Source organism: Zeus faber (genome assembly GCF_960531495.2).
Source record: "Zeus faber genome assembly, chromosome: 12".
In the NCBI taxonomy this organism is placed as follows: Eukaryota; Metazoa; Chordata; class Actinopteri; order Zeiformes; family Zeidae; genus Zeus; species Zeus faber.
This window is the reverse complement of record NC_137196.1, coordinates 25,503,063-25,528,486: the sequence shown is the minus strand read 5'-3', so window position 1 is coordinate 25,528,486 and position 25,424 is coordinate 25,503,063. Positions and strand designations below refer to the sequence as shown.

General features: G+C 45.8%; 5 protein-coding genes across 5 annotated transcripts in view; 1 reads left to right on the top strand and 4 right to left on the bottom strand.

The window, feature by feature from the left end:
• The window catches only part of elovl8a (ELOVL fatty acid elongase 8a), a gene marked incomplete at both ends in the record, with an annotated part of 6,276 nt that extends 550 nt beyond the window's left edge, over positions 1-5,726 (bottom strand). The window contains 6 exons of the mRNA XM_080010483.1: positions 3,463-3,590; positions 3,667-3,781; positions 4,764-4,820; positions 5,011-5,091; positions 5,405-5,592; positions 5,678-5,726. Coding sequence (XP_079866609.1) covers positions 3,463-3,590; positions 3,667-3,781; positions 4,764-4,820; positions 5,011-5,091; positions 5,405-5,592; positions 5,678-5,726 — 618 coding nt within the window. The remainder of the gene's footprint in view (positions 1-3,462; positions 3,591-3,666; positions 3,782-4,763; positions 4,821-5,010; positions 5,092-5,404; positions 5,593-5,677) is intronic.
• Positions 5,727-8,594: 2,868 nt separating this feature from the next.
• selenop2 (selenoprotein P2) lies at positions 8,595-11,092 on the bottom strand (the record flags this gene model as incomplete). The annotated part of the gene is made up of 4 exons (XM_080010482.1): positions 8,595-8,654; positions 9,869-9,977; positions 10,191-10,403; positions 10,866-11,092. The coding sequence occupies 4 exons, from the start codon at positions 11,090-11,092 to the stop codon at positions 8,595-8,597; spliced, it is 609 nt and encodes a 202-aa protein (XP_079866608.1).
• Positions 11,093-12,740: 1,648 nt separating this feature from the next.
• On the bottom strand, positions 12,741-18,538 carry LOC307238094 (uncharacterized protein). The gene is made up of 4 exons (XM_080010950.1): positions 18,273-18,538; positions 16,993-17,152; positions 16,509-16,687; positions 12,741-15,258 (listed from the first exon to the last, which is right to left on the bottom strand). The coding sequence occupies exons 1-4, from the start codon at positions 18,420-18,422 to the stop codon at positions 14,872-14,874; spliced, it is 876 nt and encodes a 291-aa protein (XP_079867076.1). The 5' UTR covers positions 18,423-18,538; the 3' UTR covers positions 12,741-14,871.
• Positions 18,539-18,878: 340 nt separating this feature from the next.
• Positions 18,879-22,730, top strand: toe1 (target of EGR1, exonuclease). Its single transcript, XM_080010948.1, has 8 exons — positions 18,879-19,149; positions 19,353-19,393; positions 19,590-19,686; positions 20,017-20,175; positions 20,758-20,871; positions 21,003-21,151; positions 21,352-21,514; positions 21,844-22,730. Exons 1-8 carry the CDS (start codon positions 19,036-19,038, stop codon positions 22,579-22,581), a joined length of 1,575 nt encoding a protein of 524 aa, XP_079867074.1. The 5' UTR covers positions 18,879-19,035; the 3' UTR covers positions 22,582-22,730.
• A 1,126-nt stretch (positions 22,731-23,856) lies between these two features.
• tesk2 (testis associated actin remodelling kinase 2) overlaps positions 23,857-25,424 on the bottom strand; it is a gene marked incomplete at its 3' end in the record, with an annotated part of 34,989 nt that continues 33,421 nt past the window's right edge. The window contains exon 15 of the mRNA XM_080010481.1: positions 23,857-23,974. Within this exon, the coding sequence (XP_079866607.1) occupies positions 23,857-23,974 (118 nt within the window). The remainder of the gene's footprint in view (positions 23,975-25,424) is intronic.

The window sequence follows — 25,424 nt, the reverse complement described above, 5'->3', positions numbered from 1 at the left end:
ATGCTTAAGCAATAGGATAGAATAGAGTACAGAATTCATGGCAGGGGTTCCCAAAACCGGGATTCGCTGCCGCCTAGGGGTCTGGGAAGGAAATGCAGGGCGTCTGCAAAAACGAACATTGTTTTTTTGTTTTGTTCATTTTACATTGATTCATATTTTTCTTTACTATCTAAAAGCTTATATTTCTTCATATGCACATTAGTCTAGGGCTATATCTCAACGTGCTGCATGTATAAAAGCGGTTGAGAACTATTTTTATTGTCTAGGCAAGCAACAAGAGACGCACAGTCGATTTCCCCATTACACGGAAATATCATGAAATCAATACACAAATGCAAATGCATTGCAGTGTAATTAAGTAAAGAAAGAAATAAATAAGAGTCCAAACTTCTCACCATGGGTACCATGAAATATAAATAGTATTCTTATTTGTATGAGGAGCAGCAAACCCATGATGCATTTTGGAGTCACAATCCAGGCTCTAGCAAAGCTCTAATCTAATTTACTTTAATAAGCACATTAAGCTTAATGAGTCTCCATAGCTCTAGCTGTCACTGCATATGGACCTATTGTCTTAGAGCCGAAGGCTAATCCATACATCCATATGGGGGCTAGGGCCCCCTATATGCCCCTGCCAGCAGTGTGTGTGTGTGTGTGTGTGTGTGTGTGTGTGTGTGTGTGTGTGTGTGTGTATATATATGTGTGTGTGTGTGTGTGTCAAGCATATGCGTATTGGACAAGTAAGTGCGCCCACCTCCGGCCCCCCCATTCAATTCAATATATGTAGTACAACATAACCCCGCACCCACATACACAAACATGCATATTCTACCACACTAACTACCCCCCCCTCCCCAAAAAAGAGGCTGCTTGGTGGGGACAAGTGTTAACAAAAGCGTGGCCTCTGGAATCAGTTCCAACAGTAAGATCGCTGCAACACTGACCTACATACGGCACTGCAGACTAGAACAATGCAGGGAATGAAGAGAGACACCGTGGACACCGGAGAACTTGCTCCAGAAACAGATTGTGTGATAAGAGGATGAGACGCTTCTCTGCCGATAAGGAACGGAAAGGTTGGCGTGTTACGCCCCCTAGCAGAGGGCACCGTAACATCCATCGATCTATCCATCCCTCTGTCCATCTATCTATCTATCTATCTATCTGTCCATCTGTCCATCTATCTATCTATCTATCTGTCCATCTGTCCATCTATCTATCTATCTATCTGTCCATCTGTCCATCTATCTGTCTGTCAATCAAAGAGTCGATCTACCACTTTTTGTGGATACAAATTATATAGATAGGTGTTTAAAAGATAAAAATAGACAGACGGACAGACAGACAGACAGACAGACGTAGATAGATGGATAGACAGACAGATAGACAGACAAATAGACAGACAGGCAGATAGACAGATAGATAGAATTCTGTAATTTTTGTCATATCTATCCGTATGTCTATCGTCACACACACACACCCACCCACCCACACACACACACACACACACACACACACACACACACACACACACACACACACACACACACACACACACACACACACACACACACACACACACACACACCCACACACACACACACACACACTCCCCCACCTGTCATTGGGAGGCTTTAGAACACTGCTTCTCTTGTCAGTAAAGCCAAGGCCTCCAGTACATTGCGTTCCAAATTATTATGCAAATTGGATTCAAGTATCCTAAACATTTAATTTTTTGTTTTTCCAATTAATCTCATGGATGGTGTTGTGTCTCAGGGCTCTTTGGATCAATTGAATCAACCTCAGACACCTGTGATCATTAGTTTGGCAGGTGAGCCCAATTTAAGGAAAACTACTTAAGAAGGACGTTCCACATTATTAAGCAGGCCACAGGTTTCAAGTAATTTGGGAAAGAAAAAGGATCTCTCTGCTGCCGAAAAGCCTCAAATTGTGCAATGCCTTGGACAAGGTACGAAAACATTTGATATTTCACAAAAACTTAAGCGTGATCATCGTACTGTGAAGAGATTTGTGGCTGATTCAAAACACAGACGGTTTGGTGCAGATAAAGGCAGGATGAGGAAGCTTTCTGCCAGACTAATTCATTGGATTTAGAGAGCAGCTGCTAAAATGCTGTTACAAAGCAGCAAACAGGTATTTGAAGCTGCTGGTGCCTCTGGAGTCCCGCCAACCTCAAGGTGTAGGATCCTCCAGAGGCTTGAAGTTGTGCATAAACCTACTATTGGGGCACCTCTAAGCAATGCTCAGAAGCAGAAACGGTTGCAGGGGGCCCGGAAATACATGAAGACTAATTCAAACAGTCTTGTTTACTGATGAGTGCCCTGCAACCCTGGATGGTGCAGATGGATGGAGTCGTGGATGGTTGGTGGATGGCCACCATGTCCCAACAAGGCTGCCACGTCAGCAAGGAGGTGGCGGAGTCATGTTTTGGGCTGGAATCATGGGGAGAGAGCTGGTTGGTCCCTGAAGGTGTGAAAATGACCTCGGCAAAGTATATAGAGTTGTGACTGAGCACTTTCTTCCATGGTACAAAAAGAAGAACCCTGCCTTCCATAGCAAAACCATCTTCATGCCTGACAATGCATCATCTCATGCTGCAAAGAATACCTCTGTGTCACTGGCTGCTATGGGCATAAAAGGAGAGAAACTCATGGTGTGGCCCCCATCCTCCCCTGACCGCAACCCTATTGAGAACCTTTGGAGCATCCTCAAGCAAAAGATGTATGAGGGTGGGAGGCACTTCACATCAAAACGACAGCTCTGGGAGGCTGTTCTGACGTCCTGCAAAAAAATTCAAGCAGAAACTCTCCAAAAACTCACAAGTTCAATGGACGCAAGAATTGTGAAGGTGATATCAAAGAAGGCTCCTATGTTAACATGTAACTTGGCCTGTTAAGATGTTTTTGATTGAAATAGCTTTTGATTTCAGTAAATATGACCTAATGCTGCAAATTCAACAAATGGGCATTTTCAGTTCTTTACAACCTATTAAAATGTTTTGAAACTCTGTTGTGCATAATAATTTAGAACAGTGCATTTTGAGTTTTTTATTTTTGAAAAGATGCTGTTATTTTTGTGAGGTTTGTTCAATAACATTCGAATTATACCCTAACGGTTGATGACTTAAATTATACTGACTGTCATTTGCATCGACTATCCAGGAAAATCAGAGACAAATACCATTTGCATAATCATTTGGAACGCTGTGTGTGTGTGTGTGTATATATCATTTTGAGTGAAATGCAATTGCTGGAAATAAGTGTTGATTATTGAATTATTGTGTCTATTTGTTTCAAAATAAATGTCCTGTTTTTAACCAAAAAAAATTATACAATTCTGTAATTTGAGATAGATTTTTGAAATCTATCTACAGCTTGTAACTTGATCATTTATATCAAAAACACGCCCAAACACACAAACATGTATAAATGTTATTCTAACCAGCTGGAGGCAGGTGAGGTAGCGTTTCCACCACAGGTACCTGGTCACGTGCAGCCCCAGAGCGGCCAGGCCGTAGTACAGGTACATCACCACGTGCACCAGGGAGTTGATCAGCCCGATCAGGAAGGCTGAAGATGGATTTAGATCATTTAGTAAAAAAAAGTGATGATTCTATTCACAACTCGTCATGGCGTGTCCACTCACACTGGCCCCCGGCGACATATTTAACCCCAGCCCACCAGTTGAAGATCATAGTGGCGTGATGGTAGACGTGGAGGAAGGTCAGCTGGCTGTTCTTCTTCCTCAGGATGAAGAACATCTGGAGGAGGCACGGACAGGGATGCTGTCACATGCACTGGCTTAAGTTCTTTATCCATAACCTTTTACTAAAGATTCGAGTCACAGGTCATAATTTCACCAACATTAATTTTCTAACACTACATCTGCTCTTGAGAGACCTGCGCCACAAAACTGCTTTAAACTACATGCAGTTAATTTTGCATAGTGTGGTGTGAAGGTGGTGTGATTTAAGCAGCCACACCTGTCTTGAGTCTAATTAATTGGGCCCAGGGTCAGGGGTGGCTGTACGCCTATTGGTCGTCAGAGCAAGCAGGCGAAGGGTGAATCGCCCATCCCCACACACATGCGGAAGGAGCGATTGTCATGACATGTTTCCATCTGCTCTGGGCTTGTTTCATCTTGCCCACTCTTCTCAATAAACTGGTATATTTCAACACTGCCTGTGTCGGAGGGCCCTGAAAAAGCCACTTGGATGGTTTGTGGCAGGCGGAACTGCGACAGTGGTTCCTGAACAGGGACCCTACACAGGGAAGGGACAGAGATGGGCCGACCGAAGACGCACTGGAGCCACCAACAGGTTGACGGGCGGCAGCAGCACCCAGCGGATGGCCGGCGGAGGATAGGGGGAGAAGCAGCCGCAGCAGCAACCAAGGGTAGCCGCCTGCAGCTAGCTTCTTCTCCCAGCAGCCACCTCTGGGGCCGTCAGCAGCCACACCTGTCTTGGGTCTAGTTTATTGAGCCTCTGCTCAGGAGTGTATGTACGCCTGTTGCTGGTCAGAGCAATCAACGAGCAACAGGTAAATCACCCATCCCCACACACACACGACAGGAGCCCTTGTCATGATATGTTTCCTTCTGCTCCGGGCTTGTTCCATCTTGCCCATTCTCTTTATTAAACTGGCGTCTCTTAACACCATCGCATCTTTGTGTCGGGAGGCCCAGAATAAGCCACTCGGTGGTGTGTGGCAGGCCGAACTGCCACAGATAGTTTTCATACTCACCGTGTCGCTTAGCTCTATGACCTTGGAGAAGTAGAACCACCAGCACGCCCTGGCCATCTATGGGACGGGGTTCCAAACACTCGGTCAGTGAATGGTCCAACAAAGCACGCATTGCTATCTAAAGTCCTTCTCTTCTGTTTGCACGCACTCTGACTTGGGCTTCTGTACTCACAGCATAAAGACAGAACAATTCATCTGACCAAAGGGTTCATTTTAGATAAATAATGTACACCTAGAAAACACGTACCCTTGTGGCCAGTGGGTTGTCGCTGTAATCCACAGGCTGACAGAGCAAACTGTACTTGGCCAACGAGGAAGATGCTGTGAACTGAGGAAAAACAAAAAAATCTGCCATGTGGTTTCTGACTGTTCATGACAGGTGTCCTTTTAGCCAAACAGGCCTTGCCATCGTGTCGCAGTTCAGGGCGGCGTTCTCGTATTTCAGTCCAACGCAGCACAGTGAACCTGACCTACCTGATCTCACTTCGGTGCATATCCCGCAATATAGTCGACGCGGTCCAGTCATTTAATAAGAATACCAGCTTGTGACCTGCCGGACATCTTTAGATTTTTCATTTTCCTCTTTACTTGTTCACAACTGGTAATGTTCATTCGTGATCAAAAAGCATGTGACAAGGTACCTCATAGAACATGTAGGCGGAGAGGCAGACCATGGCGAAGTTGTAAACGATCAGGACAGGCTTCAGGTTGACGGGCTTCCTGTGCTTCATCACCTTGGGCCCGAACCAGAGGAGGAGCAGGTAGCACAGGAAGATGCAGCAGATTGGAACGGGGGAGTGGACCAGCAGCCACCCGCTGGTCCTTTCGTCTGGAGGGACAGAGACCCAAGCAATAACAACACTCCCGTTCACACAATATGGCTGCCTTCTTTAAAGGATGAATTCGCCGCTTGCCTCCGTTTTCCAGAATCCCATGGTAGAAAAGCTGTAATTTCTGCCACATTGTGATCGTCCTGGAACCATAAGATGCACAAAGAGTGTCATAAGCAGGAAATGTGTTAAAATGTCCACGCCCCTAGTTATGAGAAAGGTGGAGGAACCGTATTTTCCTAAACACAAGTTGTGGGTCCAAGTTTGGGCAAAAATTTGGGGATATTCTTAAAGGCTCAATGTTGCATTTGACATGTCACCCAGTTATAGGGAACCATACTGTAGGTATGAAAAGAAAAAGAAAATATAATAACATAAGATTTTTTTTAAAATTAATTTGGGCTGAAAATGGCAAAATAAAAATAAATAGATAATTGGGAGCTGAATGTGGCTTAATGCGACGATATAAAAAATAAAAATAAAAAAATAACTAAGAAAATCTCCAGTTCCTGAAGCCATATGGTATAATTAGAGGTAATTTATTATTATTATTATTATTATTATTATTATTATTATATAGTTTAGTTGTGTTACTATTCACTGGACAGATGAATTTCTAGAAAGAGTCTGTTAAAGAATGGGATGTTTCTATATTTCCATGACACACATTGAGTCTGAACAAGATATTTAGAGGATCTGGAGAATATTCTATGAACTATACTCAATAATACACACAGAGATTGATTATTAATGGCTACTTGGTCTGACTGGAGGTCATACACATGGCAGGGCTGCCACCTGGTGTCTGACAAATACTACCCCTACAGGGCAGCAGGTCTCTATGTACAGTACAGTATGTTAATAATGACTCTAATGACAATAACAATATTGATTATTATTATTATCATCATTATATTAATACTACTACTACTACTTCTAATAATAATAATAATAATAATATTTATAAAATAGAAAACAAGAGAAAACAACATGTGACCTGAAAAAGATCTTGTGTCAGACTTAATTTCTCCAGGGTTTGTCAGTTGGTAAATTAACAATGGGCCTTAATGTCCTGCTCAAATCTAGGCCTATTACAACTACTTAAACCTACTTGAGACCGAATTGAAGCAATCCATTAAAATAATATATTGAATAAAACGAGTCCAGATCAGGTCAGAGGAGCAATTGATGATGGTTGTAATAGTGTGATTTCCTTTCACCACGCCCCAGTGTGAACGCCGTCTCCACACGGTGTGAGGGGGGTCAAGCAGTGACCCGGTGCGACGGCACTAAGCACTTTAAGCCGCTACGGCAGATTCGCCAGGATTTACTGGGAAGTAAACCTCACGTAATCACTTTCCCGGAGGGAAGATATTGTCAACAACAGCAGGGGTATTCAATATTAATTACACAGAACAATACAAAAACAACAAATCACTCTTGAGGTCTGCTTATCATAGTTATGAATGATTTAATAGTGATCAAGTGTTTTAATAATACAAACAGCCAAAAGTCACAGACCTTGAGTGAATAGATACTGTGATGAACTAAATAAAGTTTCAACTTAACTTTACCCGAGACTCTGTCAAATTATGGAAAGCATTATCATGTACATTACAGTATTGAGATGAAAATATTATATGAATACAAAAAACTTAATACATTTTTGCTTTAACTTCCATAATGTTATTATTCCATTATCATACTTTTTTTGAAAAATCCATTTTATAATTTTTGCAGAATTCAAAAAAAATTTATAACATGTTATTTAAACTTATGAAACCAATCAAAATATCCAGTGCTGATTAAATGATGGGCTCACTGAATGATCCCTGTCCATTCACTGAGACTATTTCACTCCAACACCGATGCTGCCTGCGTCTCTTCTCGGCTGAGAACTGTTCAGCGTCATCTCCCCCAAAAAAACAACTCCCGTGTCTCCTAAGCATCTCAAAAGGTCAATCTTGCCAAACTACCATATTTATTTACACAGTCTATAGGTGAATAAAAACTAGTAATTTGTCTTTACCTTCATTGTGCAGGTGGCTGATATGTAATATCCTAATATCTGCTGATGTGCCAAATAAGGAATGTTTCATCTTTCCATGTTGTGCTTCTGCTGGGTCACTGCTCTGACACACCAAGCGTTTTAGTGTCACACGCAGAGGCTGCCCCAGGTAATCCACCTGCAGCGTGCGTGTGTGTGTAAGAGAGAGAGACCTGCATGACATGTGGCGGGTTGTTCCTAAAGTACAAGTGGATGATCTGCTGCTTATGTGACGTGATGTGTGCGTGGACTGTGTCCAAGCTGTTGTAAAATAAAAATACGGTATTTTTTTTTTTCTTTTCTTTAATTCTGTCCCATCTCTCCTTCTCACTCCTTTTAAGAGGAAACGGTCGCCGATGACAGTATGTTGTCTGCTACCGACGTCCTCGAGAAACAAAACAGCAAAAACTGCGCAAACACTCAACCCTTCCAATATCCATGATCCTCATTGGGATCAATGTAGGTTCATACCACTGTAATATTTTGCACTTTCGCGTCATACTAAATAATACATGAGCACCACGTGGCTGTATCTCCATCTAAACACGATTTATTTTTCTCTTCAACCTTGAAATTAAACTGACGGACTGGAGACGCACAGGGCAAAACGTACACTAAAGAAAAAATAGACATGGCGTTTATGGTTCAAACATGTCGGTGTCTACCAGAGTTTTAAATACCCCCTGTAATGAGACGCCCGCGTTGAAACGGTGGTCCATCCACAACTCAAGGGATTCAGGAGATGAAAATCGGACCAAATTTTCCCCCGGTTGATTTTTCCAGAACAGAAGGTTCATGTTTATTTAATGCGCATTTCAAACGGTGTTCATTTAGGGCATGGATGGGGAATTTGCGTCGTATTCTAGTAAAACTACTCGACGGTTTAATTTTTAAATATGGGTGATGCTGAAGGCCACTGCAGGGAGCAAAATGCCCGGAGGACTAAACTACGGTTTAACTCAGTTCTCTGGTCACAGCGTATCCCAGGCCCGACATCTGCACCCTGCGTTCATCCTGCGGTCACATGGGCCCGAGGCATATGCATGGGACGTAGTTCCAATCGGTTCGAAGCGACGCCCCGGCCGGGGTCTGCCCCGCGGCGGCCCCCGGACGCTCCCGTCGCTCTGTGAAGCCGAAGCGGTGGCTCCGTCCGCCCCTGCCCGCTCCGCACACATCCGTCTACAGACTCCTGTTTCCAGGTTTAGCGTGGTAGACTTCATTAGCGGGAGATGGGTAGGTGGGGTGAGGGCGGGGCGGAGCCGGCCGCTACGTCCGCACAGAGCGGGAAGGCGTGGGCTCAGCGCCGGAGAAACCGCAGCCAGGGTGCTTTGAAAAAAACAAATTAAAAAAAAAAAAGGGGGGGGGGGGGGGGGGGGGGGCATTTCCACCCACATAGGGTTGGAGTTTGGGCGGCAGGTTATCTGTGTCTCTGATTATAGATTCACCATACAATCATTTTAATCTCTAGCTGAGGAAGCTTTCCTTCCAACGCCCATGAGGTGGAATTCTCCTCCGGATGGGTTCAGCTGGAAGCCGCTTATAATAAATACATTTTTAAAGTAGTAAAGAGTTTAAAGGGCAGCGACGTCCTCAACGTCCCGTCATTGTGTCACCCTCGACGACGGTTGACGGTTCACACCGTACGAGGAGAAAACTACCTTTGTCACAGTGACGTCACACACCATAACACACACACACACACACACTTTCACTCACAATGCGACAAACTATACAACATACACACACTATGGCAAAACGGTGCTAAATCACATTGGGATATTAATTGCCATCCTGATTATGGGTTTCCATTTTTGCCCCATGATGCTTAGCGTGATTTATGTGATGGTGTGATGAGGATGGTGGTGGTGGTGGTGGTGGTGAGGATGGTGGTGGTGGTCTGGTTGGTGGTGGTGGTCTGGATGGTGCTGGTGGCCGTGATGTGGTGGACCTCCATGCGCCGTCGCTCCCTCCGCGGGCCCCTCTGGCTTGTGCAACCACGGAGCGCCGCCCTCCTCTGGACCTGTGGGCGGCGGTGCAGTTCCTCCGAGTGGGTGGACGGAGTGGGTGGAGTTCGACGTGAGAGTGCCGTTGCCCGCCGTGCTGTTCCCTCCGCTGGACAACGTAGCGTTGCCCTTGGAAACGAGAAGACATCGCGTCCGAGTGAATAAGGCAGCTCTGCCACAAAAAAAAGGTGTGTGTGTGTGTGGGCGTGTCGGTGCATGACTCACTGAACAGTTGCAGATATCTTTCATGTAGGTCGCTCTGATTGCAGCCTCGACGAAGGGATAATGGAGGAAACTGTATGGCAGGACTACATGGAAGGTCAGTCGGCCACACCTGGAAAAGGAGAGACCGAGGGAGGAGCTTTCGCAAATAACCACCAGACTTATCACGGCGGCCGTTCGCGCCATGAAAACATCAAAACCACAATCCTGCCGTTTCTTCCGTTTGGGCGGGGTCACATTGCTCACTTTGCCTAAGCAGCCTCCAAAATCAGGCTGGATCTCTGGGGGTTTCGCACCCCTTGCCTTCCTCGCCGCCAGCGCTCACCTGTCATACACCAGGAAGTCGTCTTTATCTCCGTCCAGCGCCTCCCAGACGTCGTCCTGCAGCGCCTCCTGCTGGTACACGGGGATGCCGGGGGGCGCTCTCCTCTTCAGCTCCCAGTACATGGCCCTGGAATGAGCCTCCTGCTCGTTGACGATCACGAAGGAAACCTCCTTCATTCTGCTGCGCTCCAGAGTGTCGCGCAGGCCTCCGATCCTGTGACAGAGACAGACTTGAGTTGTGCCGGCTTAATGTTATTGGCCTTGCATTTAAGGGGAAGTTCTAAATTGAAGCGGAAACTGTGGACCAGGGGTTTTTAAATGGAGGTCGGAGGTCCCCCTGGTGGTAAGTGAAGGCGCTGCAGGTGGTCCCTGACCATGCATTTCATAACGTAGTTTCAGTGCCGGAAGCAGTGAAAATATCATTTAAAAATGTTTCATGTTTACGAATAATCGTGTATTGAAATATATATATTTTTAGAAAAATGAAAGTGAATTTTGAAAACATGAAGAGTAACTACAGGGCTGGTTTGTGAAAAATGCAACTCATCACACTCGGCAATCACAGTAAAACAAAACCGGTGAAACCTCCACATCTTATTCGCCATCAAGTTTTTCATTGGCATGGGCTTATTACTATTATTGTTATGGCATGGGCTTATATGTTGTGCAGTCTTACTTGGAGGCCTGGATGAGACAGAACTGTCAGCTGGCCTTCAGCAGTGCCACTACCACCACATTTCCCAGCAGCTCGCGCATGGGTGCCCGTCCTGCCACCTCCCAGTGGGGGGCAGGCTTGCAGATCATGGACGGGTCGCTGTTCCCTTCCACCAGGAGGGGGGCGGCAGCGGCCCAGATCAGACCGGGCAGGGTGGCAAGCAGCCACATCGGCAAGAGAGCGGTCATTGTGCCCCTCTGGACACACGCCTCCAGCTTCTGAGGGCAAACACAAAGCCCCTGTTAAAGGACTATTACAGGGACATACCCTTCTAGTTCAATGCAAACCGAAACCTTGGCGTCTCCCATCCCGTAATGATCAAATATTGAAATTCCAGAACATCCTGTTTGTGGAAGGGCTCAATACAATGAATAATCAGACCTATCAGACCCATAAAATTGGGATGTTTTCTCACTACTTTTCAAAAGAAATTGGCAGCATCTTCAAATCATGTTTTTTTTCCCTTCCTATTGCATATTTTAAAGTCATAATAACATGATTTACTGCATTTATACAAGTGACTAAAATTTTTTACAAATAATAATTACAGAAAAGGTTAGACACCCGATTTGAAGATGACAACATCAACCAATATCCTTGTTTCGTCAGTAATGTTTGGTCATCATCAGCAGCTCGTTCCACAGCTACATCTGTCTGTTTGCAGACCAACTGGCACTAGGATGTGAAGGGTAGAACCGTGCAGCACGTGCAGCCAGGGCCTGCTGGCACAGCACAGCACATACTGCTTTGGGATGGTTGGTCGGAGCTAAATGGAAAGACCGTTTGATCCAAAAATAATTAAAAAGTAAACCCTCATTGTCTCTCTCAGCCCGTGTGGAACTCATCCCAGAAATGAGTTTGTAATGGGGCAAGAACACAAAGAGACAGAAGAATGAATGTACCGATGGAGGGATAGGATAATGAGCAGACGGATTGAAAGGGAGATTATCACATCGATAATGAGGGAAAGACTTGACATTGTTTAGTGTGGTCAGAGACAAACAACTGGTGTAATATCTTAGTCTGGAGTTTGGTTAATTGATCAAAAAGCCATGTCTTGTGTGCAAAAACTTTTCCATCGAGAGCTTAAGCGTCCAAGTGACAGCTAGAACTGGCTTGAATACCCCAAAAGCAAAAGGAAGCACTGGATACAGACAAAGGGATGTAAAAAAACAAAACACAACTACAACTTAATACACACAATCAACGCATCAGCTTTTAAGCTGGTCTCAGTCCAACATTAAACTAAGAACCAACCATCATAAGTTTATCCTACACAAGAAATTAATTTGAAATGATCTAATTCAAGCAGGATTCTCACATTCATTACTTTCAAAATAAGGCATTTTTCCAAGATGCTATGGACTTTAATAACGCGACAAAGAAAAATTTACTGACCTTCTCTGCTGTCTTGTCTCTCCCTTCCACCACAATAAGCGTTCAGTGGAGCTCTGATGTTTTTAAGCCCTCTGGGTGGGCTTAGAACTGCCCCCAAAATCAACAGAGAGAAATAAATAAATAAAGTATCGGGAGGCTATTGGAGGGCATGTTTTCGATTCCCCCGCTCGGCTGCTGGGTCTTGCTATGCAGTCCAATGGTGCAAAGGTTTCAGCCTTAATAAGGGCTGGGTTTTAAAACAGCAAATCTATCACTTAAACAATCATTTAGCAGCTGTTCTCCTCGGTGAAGGCAGGTCACACGGTAGATATTCCATAGGAACCAAACAACGAACAAAACTGTAATCCTTATATCGACTTCTAAATTACAGTGCAGAATTAATTTCTCAACATTGAACATATGAAAATAGAAAAATGAAATTGAATAAATAGACCTTTTTAATGTGTTTGACAAGCTATATTTACTTTTACCCTGACCAGGGTCCACATTCCATCCTGTCACTGTCCTTATGCAACTATCTCACTATTTTTCCCCAAGCCTTGATTGTAAAGCCATCAGACACTCGCATTTGAGTTGATGATGATCTGTGTAATTACATTATATCAGACACGCTCTTTTTCTTATTGTGTCATGAGATTTACAATTCACAATATAAACAAACAAAGACGGTTGCGACCGCGTTTCCATGAGGGCACGTCCTGCTCCACTCCCCCCTTTGGTGACATTGATCCTCTGATGGAGCAATGTTTGTGTGACACTGAGTGGGTGAGGTTCTGAACTGTGTGCCTGTTGAACAGCAGCATGTGACAAACAAACTGCGTGTTCAGTGTTTGATGACGGCGGACGACCGGTGACCGTCAGTACGGAGTGAAGAGGCCTCGTTCCAAACAAGAAAACAAGTAAATAGTCCCAATGCAGTTAACAACCGTAGTGATTGAAGTCCAAATCCAACGCTGTTTGCAGTCATTTGACGTTACATAACGTCAAACAAATTTCCTTTTCTGTTTGAGATTGACTTTGTCTTGCAGTAAAAAGCGGGACCAAAAACTGCAACCCTTGGACCGGGAAAAGGAAGAGCTAGGCCTAAAATGAGTAAAAGTACATTTTCATCAACACAACTCTAATTGTTTGACAGTCCAACACAATGAACATTCGATGCCGTTCTAATGAGGGGCGTGCACACACACACACACCTTAATCAACCTTTTATTTTCTCCAACCCCTGTCCTCTGGAGTCTGAGCACTGATCCCAAATCTGTCCTGAGCTTAGCATGATGCGCTTTCTGGCATCCAGTTCCATATTGTTGTCCGGCATTACGGTCATTGGGCATTCCAACTTAAAGGACATGTCCTTTAAAAAAAACAAAACAAACAAACACCTAAAATATTTATGTTGTGATGCTGTGTGAACAACTGTAACATCATTTGGTAATTCATTGAAAGATGATTTATTATAATCTTATTGACCGAAGAAGCAAATGGCAAAATATTTTTTACGATTAGAATAAAAATACATTCGCTAGCTCTATTAAACACAATTGTCAAAGGGAAATAAACCAGCTTCACTGGCTTTAAAATGGCCACCACTGTTTTTTGATATTGTCTCAGTGTGTCCAGTAAAATATTCAAATAATTTACTAATCCAACTTTGGAACACAAGAACATGAACAGCAGCAGCAATATCGGCAGCCTTAGTGCAATCCCACCCAGTAGTACGAAGACACACTGTTTGGGAGGTTTTGAAGCAGGAATGCAACGATACCAACACTCCTGTTAGATATTGGTCTGATTTTAAAGTAAAACGGGCGTATGTGTCGCATAACACCACCGACACAAAGTTCTGATGCCAGACCCATATTTAACATGTCACGCCTTTTCAGACACACAGCAGAATGTTGACATTCATACGTACCAGTTAGCATAAAGTTTCAATCTGTACGGTTCAGTAATAGTAATGAATCAGCTTCTCTCTATTGCCGCAACCCGCAATGTTATTGGCCGGTTCGGGACCAACGACCCAAACTGTGCTTCCTGGGCCGGATGGGTTCCGACTCGGGGATGCCATTAATTTTTATGTGAAATGTGGATTTGTGAAGCCTTCTGCGGCTGTATTGCGATTAAGGCCTGCATAAATAAACTTGCTCTGACGAGGCCTTCCTCCCCTAGTAGTCTCCCCCGCCTAAGGCCGCTCTGTTTGGAACATTCACTTCACACACTGAACCCTGTCGTCAGGACAACTGACTTTCACGTTGCATGGAAGCATTTTCAGGGTGAAAAGCACCACGAGGAAAACATCTTGTAAACAAAGTGTTTATCGTAGTCTCACAGACGCCGCGAGAAAACGAGCCCGGTGACGGTTTGTCGTCCTTGCAGACCTGTGCGCATCGTGTGATATCCTCCACAACGTGCCCTTACACTGCTTGTAGATAGGGGTCGGGCTGGACGATAAGTCTATTAGGGCTGGGTTAAAAAAAAAAAAAAACAAGAGCGGCCGAGGTAGACGTCTTCAGGGTTCTTCACCTCCCAGCGCAGACCTTTGTGTCCGTCTGGTGAGTTCAGCAGGATTCCCTCAGGACAACACTCCTATCAGCTCCTCCTCCTCCTCGTTTACCCCAACGTCCCCCGTGGGACTGTAGCTGGGGGGCATGAGGCCCAGGCCGAGCTCGGCCAGCTCCTCACAGCTCAGGTCCGTGGTCACCATGATCTTGGTCTCCAGGCGGTTGCACAGCGTCCGGTAGGAGGGCAGCGGGTAGCCCATCTCCCTCAGGTACTCGTAGCCCTTGTTGCCGACGGCCCGGCGGAGCTTGCTGGCCTTCAGGACGGTCTCCGGGGACCAGACAGCACGACGGGAGCGCTTGCTGAGGGACAGCGCCCGGATCTGGTCCTCGTACAGAAAGTTCTGGAGACCTTTCTCGATCCGGTCCAGGCGAAACAGGCGCTTCTTCATCTCCTCCACCTGAAGGTGAAGGTCATACAGAGATAAATTATAGCTCAGAGATACAGAAAGGTCTGGATTGAGGCCGATAGGACAGCAGACAAATCTAGATTGTTTTCTTTTACCATGAATAAAAAACTGGCTATGACTATGATTATGACTAGAGCATTTTTGAAATGTCTACGTAATAAACATTTAAGTATGTAGTATGCTGATTAGTATGATCATTTCCAGCGAGAAATATTTTTAAATTGTACATTTTGATGCAACACAAAAAATAAAATACATTGAAAATAAAAAACACTTAGCCTTACAAATGCAGCATTAACACGTTTACCTCGTGGGCTTATGCACACATAGAACATAGTTTAATGTGCCAAAGTCGTTTTCACATTTCACTCCCGTGGTCGTAGTTGATTCAGACAATACACTCCACAATGAGGGTTAGAAGAACACATAAAGTCACATTCTACAGCCGATGTGACCCGATTTAAAGAAGTATAATAACAATAAAAAAAAAAAAAACATTGATTATTCATCCTGTACTGGAATTGCTATTTAGAATGGGGGAAAAAAAACATTATTATGTTATTTTTGCGGAGGCGAACGCTGGAAGTCGAAGGAAAATTAAGTTGTACTGACGCTACCTGTGTCTTCTACATGTAGTAAAATGCGATCGGCTCGGTCGTCAACTCACCTTACGTGGTCACGGCGCGGTAGCAGACCAGACAAATGTTGTAATAATCTATGATCCAGCCAATGAGTCATTTTTATTTCCCGAAGCTCCACGTGCCTCCCTGTTTGTTTAAACTCGCTCGAACATGCAGATACCGTAAAGCACCGCGATGCAAAATATTGCCGTAAAGCAGTCCTACTGCTGATTCGCCGCATGAGGGACCGTATGTGCAGCCGTCCTATAACAGGAGCTTGATCAGATGAGTTGTTAAACACAGACTATGATTGAACACGGTAAACTGTACTTACACCGTGTTAATGCTAAACAGGATTTTTCCTAGCGGACATATAAAAAAATAAAATAAATAAAAATAATAATAATCACCCGTCATTAATGTTCTTCTGCCCAAGCCAATTTATCTAGAAGGACTCAAAGCATAAAAAACGCTGCAGGTCAGAGCCAGCATGTGAAAGATCAGAGTTCCAAGTAGAGCACTACATCCATCAAAACAAATGCGTTTCTGCTCCCAGACCGACGACTGCAAATCGCAGCCGGTCACTGCGGGTGGAGATGAGGCTCTGGCCGACCAACTCACCTCTTTCCGCAGCCGGGCAGAGTGCTGCATCTCCTGCTCCAGACGCTTCCTGAGGAACTGACACTGTTTGCAGTGCTGCCGCTGCTCCTTGCCATCGCTGTCTCCCTCCTCTTCCTCCATGCCGGGGAGCGGGGTGTGCCTGGCATAGCCATGCTCCTCAAAATTCAGCTCTTTTTCCACTGTAGACACAGAGCAACGTCGAAGAATTTGTTCACTTAATGTCCCCCCAAAATGCAATATCTTAAAATAAAACCGCCCAGTTTGCCTTAGTTTATTGCGCCAGTGTTTGGCCTTTAGAACGTCCAAACTTGACCCTAATGCAAGTTTCCTCATGCATTCAAGGACTAGGTAATCAAATTACAATTTATTATTGATCAGCCACTTTTTAGAACGGCCACATGATAGTGACCACCAGGTCTGAGGTGTTCTGGGGCTACGGTCCAGACAGTTTGTTCAGTCAGACAAGACAAATGAGGTGGGTGACCTGGTTCAGGTTTGAGAGGCAGCAGACAGTGTGGTCTGGTGACGGCAGGGTACGGAGCCTCTTTCACGCCAAACAGGGTGGGAATAGCGTTGGGCCGCAGCTTCTTCCCCCCGGCCGGAGATCTGGCTATCTCCTCAAACTGGCTCTGCTCAAAATGGTCCTGGGTGGGGCGTAAAATAAATAAGACAAAAACTCAAATTTGTTACACATGTATCGATAGAATGTCAAAACCAATGCCATTACTTGCAAACACCACATCTGAATTGAGAAAGAGTCGATTTTATGATCGATTAACAGACTTATGAAGACAAAGGGGTCTACAAAGGACCTTATCGATAACAATACACTTTGACAAACAAGTCGTGATGGGTCAGAGCTGTTTTGGCGGCAGGAGGGGGAGCTACACAATATTAGTGGTTATAAGTGGTGCTTTCAATGTTGTGGCTGATTGGTCTGTGTGTGTGTGTGTGTGTGTGTGTGTGTGTATATATATATAAATAAATAAAATGTACACACACACGCTAGTTTTAGACTCGTCTGTACCAACACTTGCGAATCAGTTTACTGGACCAAGTACATTGTACAAGGAACTTGCCATGGTATAGTTGGTGGATAACAGTACAAAAATAAAACTAGAATCTTACAGAAGCATAGAAGGGGAACGCCCAATGGTCTCAAAACTGTGAAACACATATACAGAACGTACAAACTGTGCTCTATGTGCCAGATAAGAGGCTGTGGCAGGGGCCGAGCGGCAGTAAGGACAGTCTTAACTGTCTGACTGTGTATGAATATAATTATAAATAGGGTTGGGCATTTCTGTACATGAGGAGTGTAACTCCCTGTATATGAAGTCGTACTTGTCCAAATAAACAGATTCTTGATACGACTATCATTTGATACAATTAAGAAAATATAAGCTAGTAGACTAGACTTTTGAAACACACTGATATTTGAGCATAAAGAAAAAAGATTGGTTAATTGCACACAATTAAATACACTGAACCTAGTGATACGGAACAAAACATACAACCTGAAATTAAAAGGAAAAACGCTAACACCATAACCAATGATGGACTGAAGCTAGCATGAACCAGAAAGCTGAACCCAAGAGGAAGGTGTCATGTACACTAGGAATGTACTAAAAAACAAAAACAATAGAAAATAAAACTATTTCAACAAATTAATTAAAATAAATGACCAGATTAACTCCTAAACTCTTCACAGCCTCCGACCCTCCCCTGCTTCGCCCCGGCTGGGAACCGTCTCCCTGCCCCTACCTGGCACAGCCTGGAGTGCGGGGTCGGGTGGAAGTCCCTCCGGCAGTTCGCCGCCCAGCGCCTCCTCCTCTCCGGCTCCTTGGGGAACCTGAACAGCTGCTTCCCCGTGGTGGTGGAGTTGGAGCAGTTCGGCGCGGAGCAGCCGCCCATGGCGAGGCCGAGAAACAAGCCACTCACCACCCCCCGGGCAGCGGGTCGACGGAACCCAGCGAGCAGCACCGCCACGCGGGGTTTGAAACGGGCGCACTCCGGGGGGGCTTCTCCGACGTTTGTTTGAGCCAAAATGGCGCCCGCGTCCTCGACGGTCGTGTCTGGTGACGTAGGCGTGCAGCGCCTGTCCGCCGCGAAGGCCCGCTCAGAAACACCTGGTAGAACAAATATGAACGTCTTAATCGCTGATATACGTGGAATTGTGACTTTCCTCTGAGACTGTGAGATTTATCTTGACAATATTCGCTAAAAAAGATCCGGTTTATGGCGAGAATGAACGTAATTCACCAGGCGTTATACCTAGTGCTTCCGGTGTCTTGTCTCAGGACCCCTTGCGCTGCAGCATGCTGGGGTGTTTTGTTTACAGTTGCATGTGCGACTCCACGGCCGCAGACATGACCAGCTAGAGCGTCACATTTAAATATTAAACTTCTACAACAGTGGACATTGATACCACTGCAAATAATATCAGTAATAGGTAAGCGAGGGAGCCGCTATTCGTTTAGTTCATGTTAAACAATTGGGGTAAGAGCGACTTTTCCCCCAGACGACCATGTCGTCCTCGCTGATAGTTCCGGTGATTGACGTCCAGAACGACAACTTTAAAGAACTGTGGCCGGCCATCGTTCTGGCCATAAAAACGTCCTCCTTCGTCTCGCTGGACACGGTGAGTGATACTGATATTGGGGCCGGTGTCCGTTTGGGAGACGGGGGATTAAACGGTAGACGTTGGTGTTGAGAGTATCGTGGTTCGTTATCAACAGCCGTGGTGTTGATGTGGCTGTTGTGTGTGTGTGTGTGTTTACGAAAATGAACCCGAACCGAGATCCCAGTGTGGTCGAAAAAGCCTCGAATCGCTTTGTTTTGCAGGAGCTGAGCGGCCTGGGGAACAGGAGGTCCCTGCTGGCCGAGTGAGTACACGCGTGGGTCTTGGATGGAGGTGGAGGGTCGGTTTTGGCTCATGATCAGTTCCGAAGAAGGGGGAGGGGGGGGGGATCAATCACAAAGTTGTCTTCTGCATTTAACCATTCCTAATATAACATTCTATAACGTGGTGCACACTGACACACACACACACGCGCACACTAACTGCCATGTCTGTTTCAGATGCATAGAGGATCGGTACAAAGCCATATGCCATGCTGCTCGCACTCGCTCCATCCTCTCTCTGGGAATCGCCTGCTACAAGAAAATGGACAAAAAGGTGTGGAAACCAAGTTGCCTTTTCCCTTTGCTCTGCCTGTCTCTATGTTGGGGTTAGCGCGTCACATTCTAAAAAAATAGTCTGTTCATATAAAAATGGCTGAAAAGTATGAACCTCCACAATCTTCAGGTCTTTTTTCTTGATCGTACTTAATGCATTCGATATAATCTGTCTCTTAAGGATGTGCATTCATTTTTTATGACAAAATTATTTGTACTTATGAAGTGAGCGTGCTCTGTTATGACTTCCCCCCTGACGTCATCGTTTTCTGCAATCATCCTCATTATTACTGTGTTTTGTTTACCTCATCGCCCATTTCCCCCTCCCCAGGCTGCAGACACGTATCTGGTCCAGGTGTATAACCTCACCCTGTTGTGCTCTGAGGAGTACATCATAGAGCCGCAGTCGGTCAAGTTTCTGGTGCAGCACGGGTTCGACTTCAACAAGCAGTACGCCCAGGGAGTGCCTTACTGCAAGGGCAATAACAAGGTAGAGACGAGAGCTTTATTCTGTCAGTTGAATCAGATTTGCCTGTTCAATATGAAGATTCGACTGTTTGTTCCTTTTTTTCCCCATATACTGTAGACTATCAGACGATCAGAAAATCCATTGGCATGGATTTCAGTGATTATTTCAACCACATTAACAAAGTCAAACACAACAGAGTCACGGGAACATATACAGTATTTGAGCATTTAAAAATCACCAAGACAGCTGCATATGATGCACGATTTGAATCGTCGCCTGTTTGAATTGCCGACATATAATGTCGGGCTACCGTATGGATTTGTGAGAATAATGGGGAAGGCAGCACACATGTATTTCTGTTTAAATCAAGGTATAGCCACATTTTTATCTCGCTTTAAACATCAAAAACAATGTGTAAATGAATAAACAGATGGAAGTTTAAAATAAATTCACGGCATTGCCCGCTATGAAATAACTGTCGCCTCGCAGGGGGCAGCCCTCGCGGGGACACTCATGCTAAACCTCTCAGAGCTGCTACATCAGGGAGTCATACACGGGCCCACAAGCCTTTACTCTCTCCCTCCCTCTGCCGCTCCTCTCCAGGGCGGGGCGGACTACCACGGAGTCAGCATTCGCTCGCTGTTCACCGAACTCCTTCGTGCCAGGAAGCCCCTGGTGCTTCATAACGGCCTGATCGACATGGCCTTCCTCTACCAGGTCAGTCTCCTCTGAGGCTGAGCGTCGTTCAAAACTGTCCGGCGCCGGCCCTGAGACCTCCATTTTATGTTGACGTCATGTATTACATCAAGGCCATTTACGACAACGAGGTGTCCTTCCTCCCCCTCCAGTGTTTCTACGCCCACCTGCCGGAGCGTCTGGCCGCCTTCACCGCCGACCTCTCAGAGATGTTCCCGGCCGGCATCTACGACACCAAATACGCCACTGAGTTTGAGCTTCGCCTCACCGCTTCCTACCTGGAATACGCCTACAAGAAATGGTGGGTGGGAGCTCCTCACGCAGGGGCTGGTGCAGAGGCGGTGCGGCGGGTCGGACCATTCCTCTTACTCTCACTCTCTCTCTCTCTCTCTCTCTCTCTCTCTCTCTCTCTCTCTCTCTCTCTCTCTCTCTCTCTCTCTCTCTCTCTCTCTCTCTCTCTCTCTCTCTCTCTCTCTCTCTCTCTCTCTCTCTCTCTTCCAGCAAGCTGGACAACAGTCGCAGCGTGGAGTCTGGGGGGCCCGGAGCCCACATCCACTTGGAGTTCTGCCTGTACGCCGGACAGATGTCTCGCTATGTGGACTACAGAGTGTGTCCAGCCGCGGTCGCTCCTCAGGGACAACCGGACGTTTGCCAGCGCTTCTCTGTGAGTTGCAACAGAAAACGACTACGACGCCCAGGTGGCTGTCACTTTAATTTAGGCACTAAGGCCATTTGAGGGTTCTAGACTCAAGATTTCAAACTAGTAAGTTTCACATTATGCTCGGTTTGCGTTGCCAGACTGGGGAATTGACACACAAGTAGCCAGGATGTTTAGAGACACATATATGAAAAAAAAAAATATATATATAGATTTAGCAATGTCACACGGTTATCAAACATTGAAGTTATTTGCGGTCAACAATCCGTCAGCGGTTTAATTATTCGGTTGACCAACCCATTGCCTGTGTGTGTGTGTGTGTTTCCATTTCGCAGGCATTTGGTTGGTGCCCCAATGGCTCCCAGTGTCCGTCATCCCATGACACGGACCTCATCATCCTCCAGGACGAGAAAGTCCAGGAGGACAAGAAGACCAAAAAGAAGAGGAAGAGAAACAAGAGGAAAGGTGGAGACGGAAGGAGGGACGACGGCGAGCCGCAAAACAAGGTCTCCCACACGGAGCCGGTGTCTGAGGAACCCGCCCCCAGCGAGCCGCTCCGGGAGCCGGTGGCGAGCACCGAGCCCGGCCCGGGAGGCGCGCCCTCCCCCGGGGCGGGGCAGCCGACGGCCGCGGAGCCCGCTGGGAACGGGGTGCCTGAGGACGGCGTAATCTCAAAACCCGTGGAAGCCACCGACGCCGCGAGCGACGCGGGCGCAGGCCAAGCGGGGGAGAACGCAGGCGACGCCTCCACCAAGGCGGAGGACCTCAAGAAGAAGCTGGAGGGCGGGACGCACCGGGCGGGGTTCGACGCCTTCATGACGGGGTTCATCTTCGCCCACGCCTGCGCCCTCTGCCCCAAAACGGAGGGGGCCGGAGGGGGGGAGGATGACCGGTGGCTGCCCGACTGCCTGAATAAAGTTTACCTGAGCGGGAAGTCGACGCCCCTAAACATCGTGAAGAGCAGCTTCTCCAAGTCGTCCAAGGCCCACACCCAGAAGATGGAGATGGTTTGGGGCAAGAGCGTGGCGGGGGCTCTGGCTGAGAGGGCGCAGCAGGGGAAACAGGGAGAGTAAAAGAAAAAATTACTAATCGATAAGTGATTCCGTTTCTATCTTTTTTTTTTTTTTACTTTCCAGCTGTGGCGTTATCATGTACTGTTGTTCCTCTTCAAATGAGAGTCTCATATGAAATAATATAATGTACGTTTATTTTAATAAATCTTTAACAAAAATGTGTATGTATGCGCCATAATTTTAGTGAAGTTTTTGCGGAATAATGTAGTACGTTGGATAAGTAAAAGTTCTGTCTTGGTTTTTTATGGACAATATTATGTAATTCCTCATGAAACTACATTCACTTCAGAAATCATGCTTCCTCCATGCAGAGGATGGTACACTGTATTTTAAAGATGGGATTCATCAAGCCCACATCTTGAGAAGGGGGAGGTGTGATGGCAACCGCGCTTTCCAGCTCTTTTACGCCCCCTGTTGACAGATGTTATCCGCTGCAGTTTGGGTTGGTTCCCTGGACACTGTTCTCAAGTGTCCAAACCCTAATCAGGTGATTATGTTATAGTTGTTGGGATCATCAACCACATTTGACCTGACCAGAGGGATTTCCTTCTCTTTTGTCTTTGACTCCGCTGTGATGCAGATGAGTTTGGCTTCTGCTCATAAATCTGTGACCTAAGCAAAGCATGCACGTCCATTTACAGCACTCCCTGCAGGAAATTGACTATTTCGTCTGGCAAATTAAAGAAGTTGAAAACATATTTTGGGGGAAAAAAAAAAAAATCATTTTCCAAAAGTATATTTGTTTAATGTAGACTGTGCTTCAGTTTAAATGCATTGTTACATTTAAATTAAACAAGTAAACAAAAGTAGCCTAGCACAAAACAAAGCATCGAAGAGGGAGAAGACATTCAATCAGCACAGTCTCAGTCTATTCAGAAAGTGAGATAGATACAAACTTTTTTTTTTTTTTAAACAAATAAACAATGTAAGACATTAAAATAGCTTGTCATAAATATCAAAATAGATCCTCTCTCATGTAAAACTGTCATGATCCAACGTTACAGTTATTGCATAGAAGTGTAAGACAATAAAAACACAACGAAAGCCGTTGGACGTCCTCCTCGAGTTGCTCATTAGAAGAGTCAGACGGAAATGAAAACAAGTGCCAAACCCAGGAAGCCCTTTAGTGTGGAGCTGAACCCAATGCCGCATTTTTAAATTACAAGATTTGTTTTCCCCCACTGAATAGTTTTTTTTTTTTTAGTTTTTTTTTTAAAGAAATACCCTCATGGAATCAACAAATAAACATATGACTGAGAAACCCTTTCAGTTTTTTTAGTTTGCATTGTACCACACTAGTTTACGGAGCAATGGGGACTTGGCGTTGTTCACCCTGAGCTCTGGGGCCAGAACCGAGAAGTATTTAGGACAGTCCTTAAAAGGTGCGATCACACTGAACAATTAACAACAGATAAAGGAAGCCATCGTGCGGGGGGGTTGGGGGGTCTCAAACTCCAACGACCTGAGTTTGCGGCGAAGGTTTAACAATATGTTAACAACCATGTAGTGGGGGCCGGATGTGGCGCCCAGGCCTGTCGTTTGAGACCCCCGCCCCGCCTAAGAAACCACCAAAACATTGGCGAACGTGACGCCCCCTCCCCTCCCCCCATAAGGCTTCGCAGCCCCGGGTCTGGAAACGCTGCCGAATGTCCATGCTGATAAAAACTAAAATGAATCCAGTATCAATATCATGGTCAATTGGCAAAACAAGCTGATAAAATACGACTAAAATGCATCTGAAATATGTCACATGCTTTGGCAGACGCGGGTTACGTGAAGGTCGGTCCACAATCACATCTTTTAGGAATCATTACGGACAATACACAGTCCTGTGAAGGTGGAGAGGGAGGGGGTGACGCTTTATTATGAGGAGACATGAGGAAGGACAGAAGTACCAAGAAACAGCCCGCCCCCACACACACACACACACACACACACACACACACACACACACACACACACACACACACACACACACACACACACACACACACACACACACACACACACACACACACACACACACACACACACACACTCGAAACAACTGGTCTTTAGCTAGAACATAGCATGAGAAACATCTACATCATTTTATGTTATTAAATATAGACAATCCTTAAAAAATAAAAATCTCTTTCATGCTGAGCCTCCAGTACGACGGCGGCGAGCGGAGAGGCGTCGCTCCGCGTCCTGGCCCGGGCGTGGCCACGTGCCGCACGAGAGCACACCGACCCGACATTTCAGCAGCATCAAACCGGAACGTCCGCCCGCAGCGTTGGGGTCAGACGCGGCGCCGTCCGCGTAGCGTCGCGTCGCGTCCCCGGCGGCTTTCTTCTTTCCCGGTGGGAGGACGGAACGGAGACGCTTGGTGCCAAAACGGTTTGGGACAGCGCGTCGGGCCCGGACGCCAAGAGGGTCTGGGGGGGACGGGGGGGACGGGGTCGTTGTCCTCTCTTCTGAACTGACGTCGCAGGTGAAAAGTCAAAAGGGGAAGTCGCCGCGTGTTATTTTTAACCCTAGAACGCACGTCGGGTCAAAAAGGACCCGGATCGTAGGTTTGTACGTCATTATCTCATGAAGGAATACCTCATTCAACTGATTGAGAAACAGCGAGTGCACATCGTCAAAAACCACCTTCATTGAGGAATTTGTGGACTTTTTAGACGATTCAAATATTGCTGTTGGAAAAATAAAGCAAGAAAACAACGATCTGGTAAATCGTCGTCGTGTGCATTTCCAGGGTTCATGGTGATATTGAGCCAAAAGGTGATTTGTCGAAGTGAACTTCCCCGGCATCCCAGATAATCTATGTTTAAAGGTTCTTTCCTTAAAAAATGGATTTC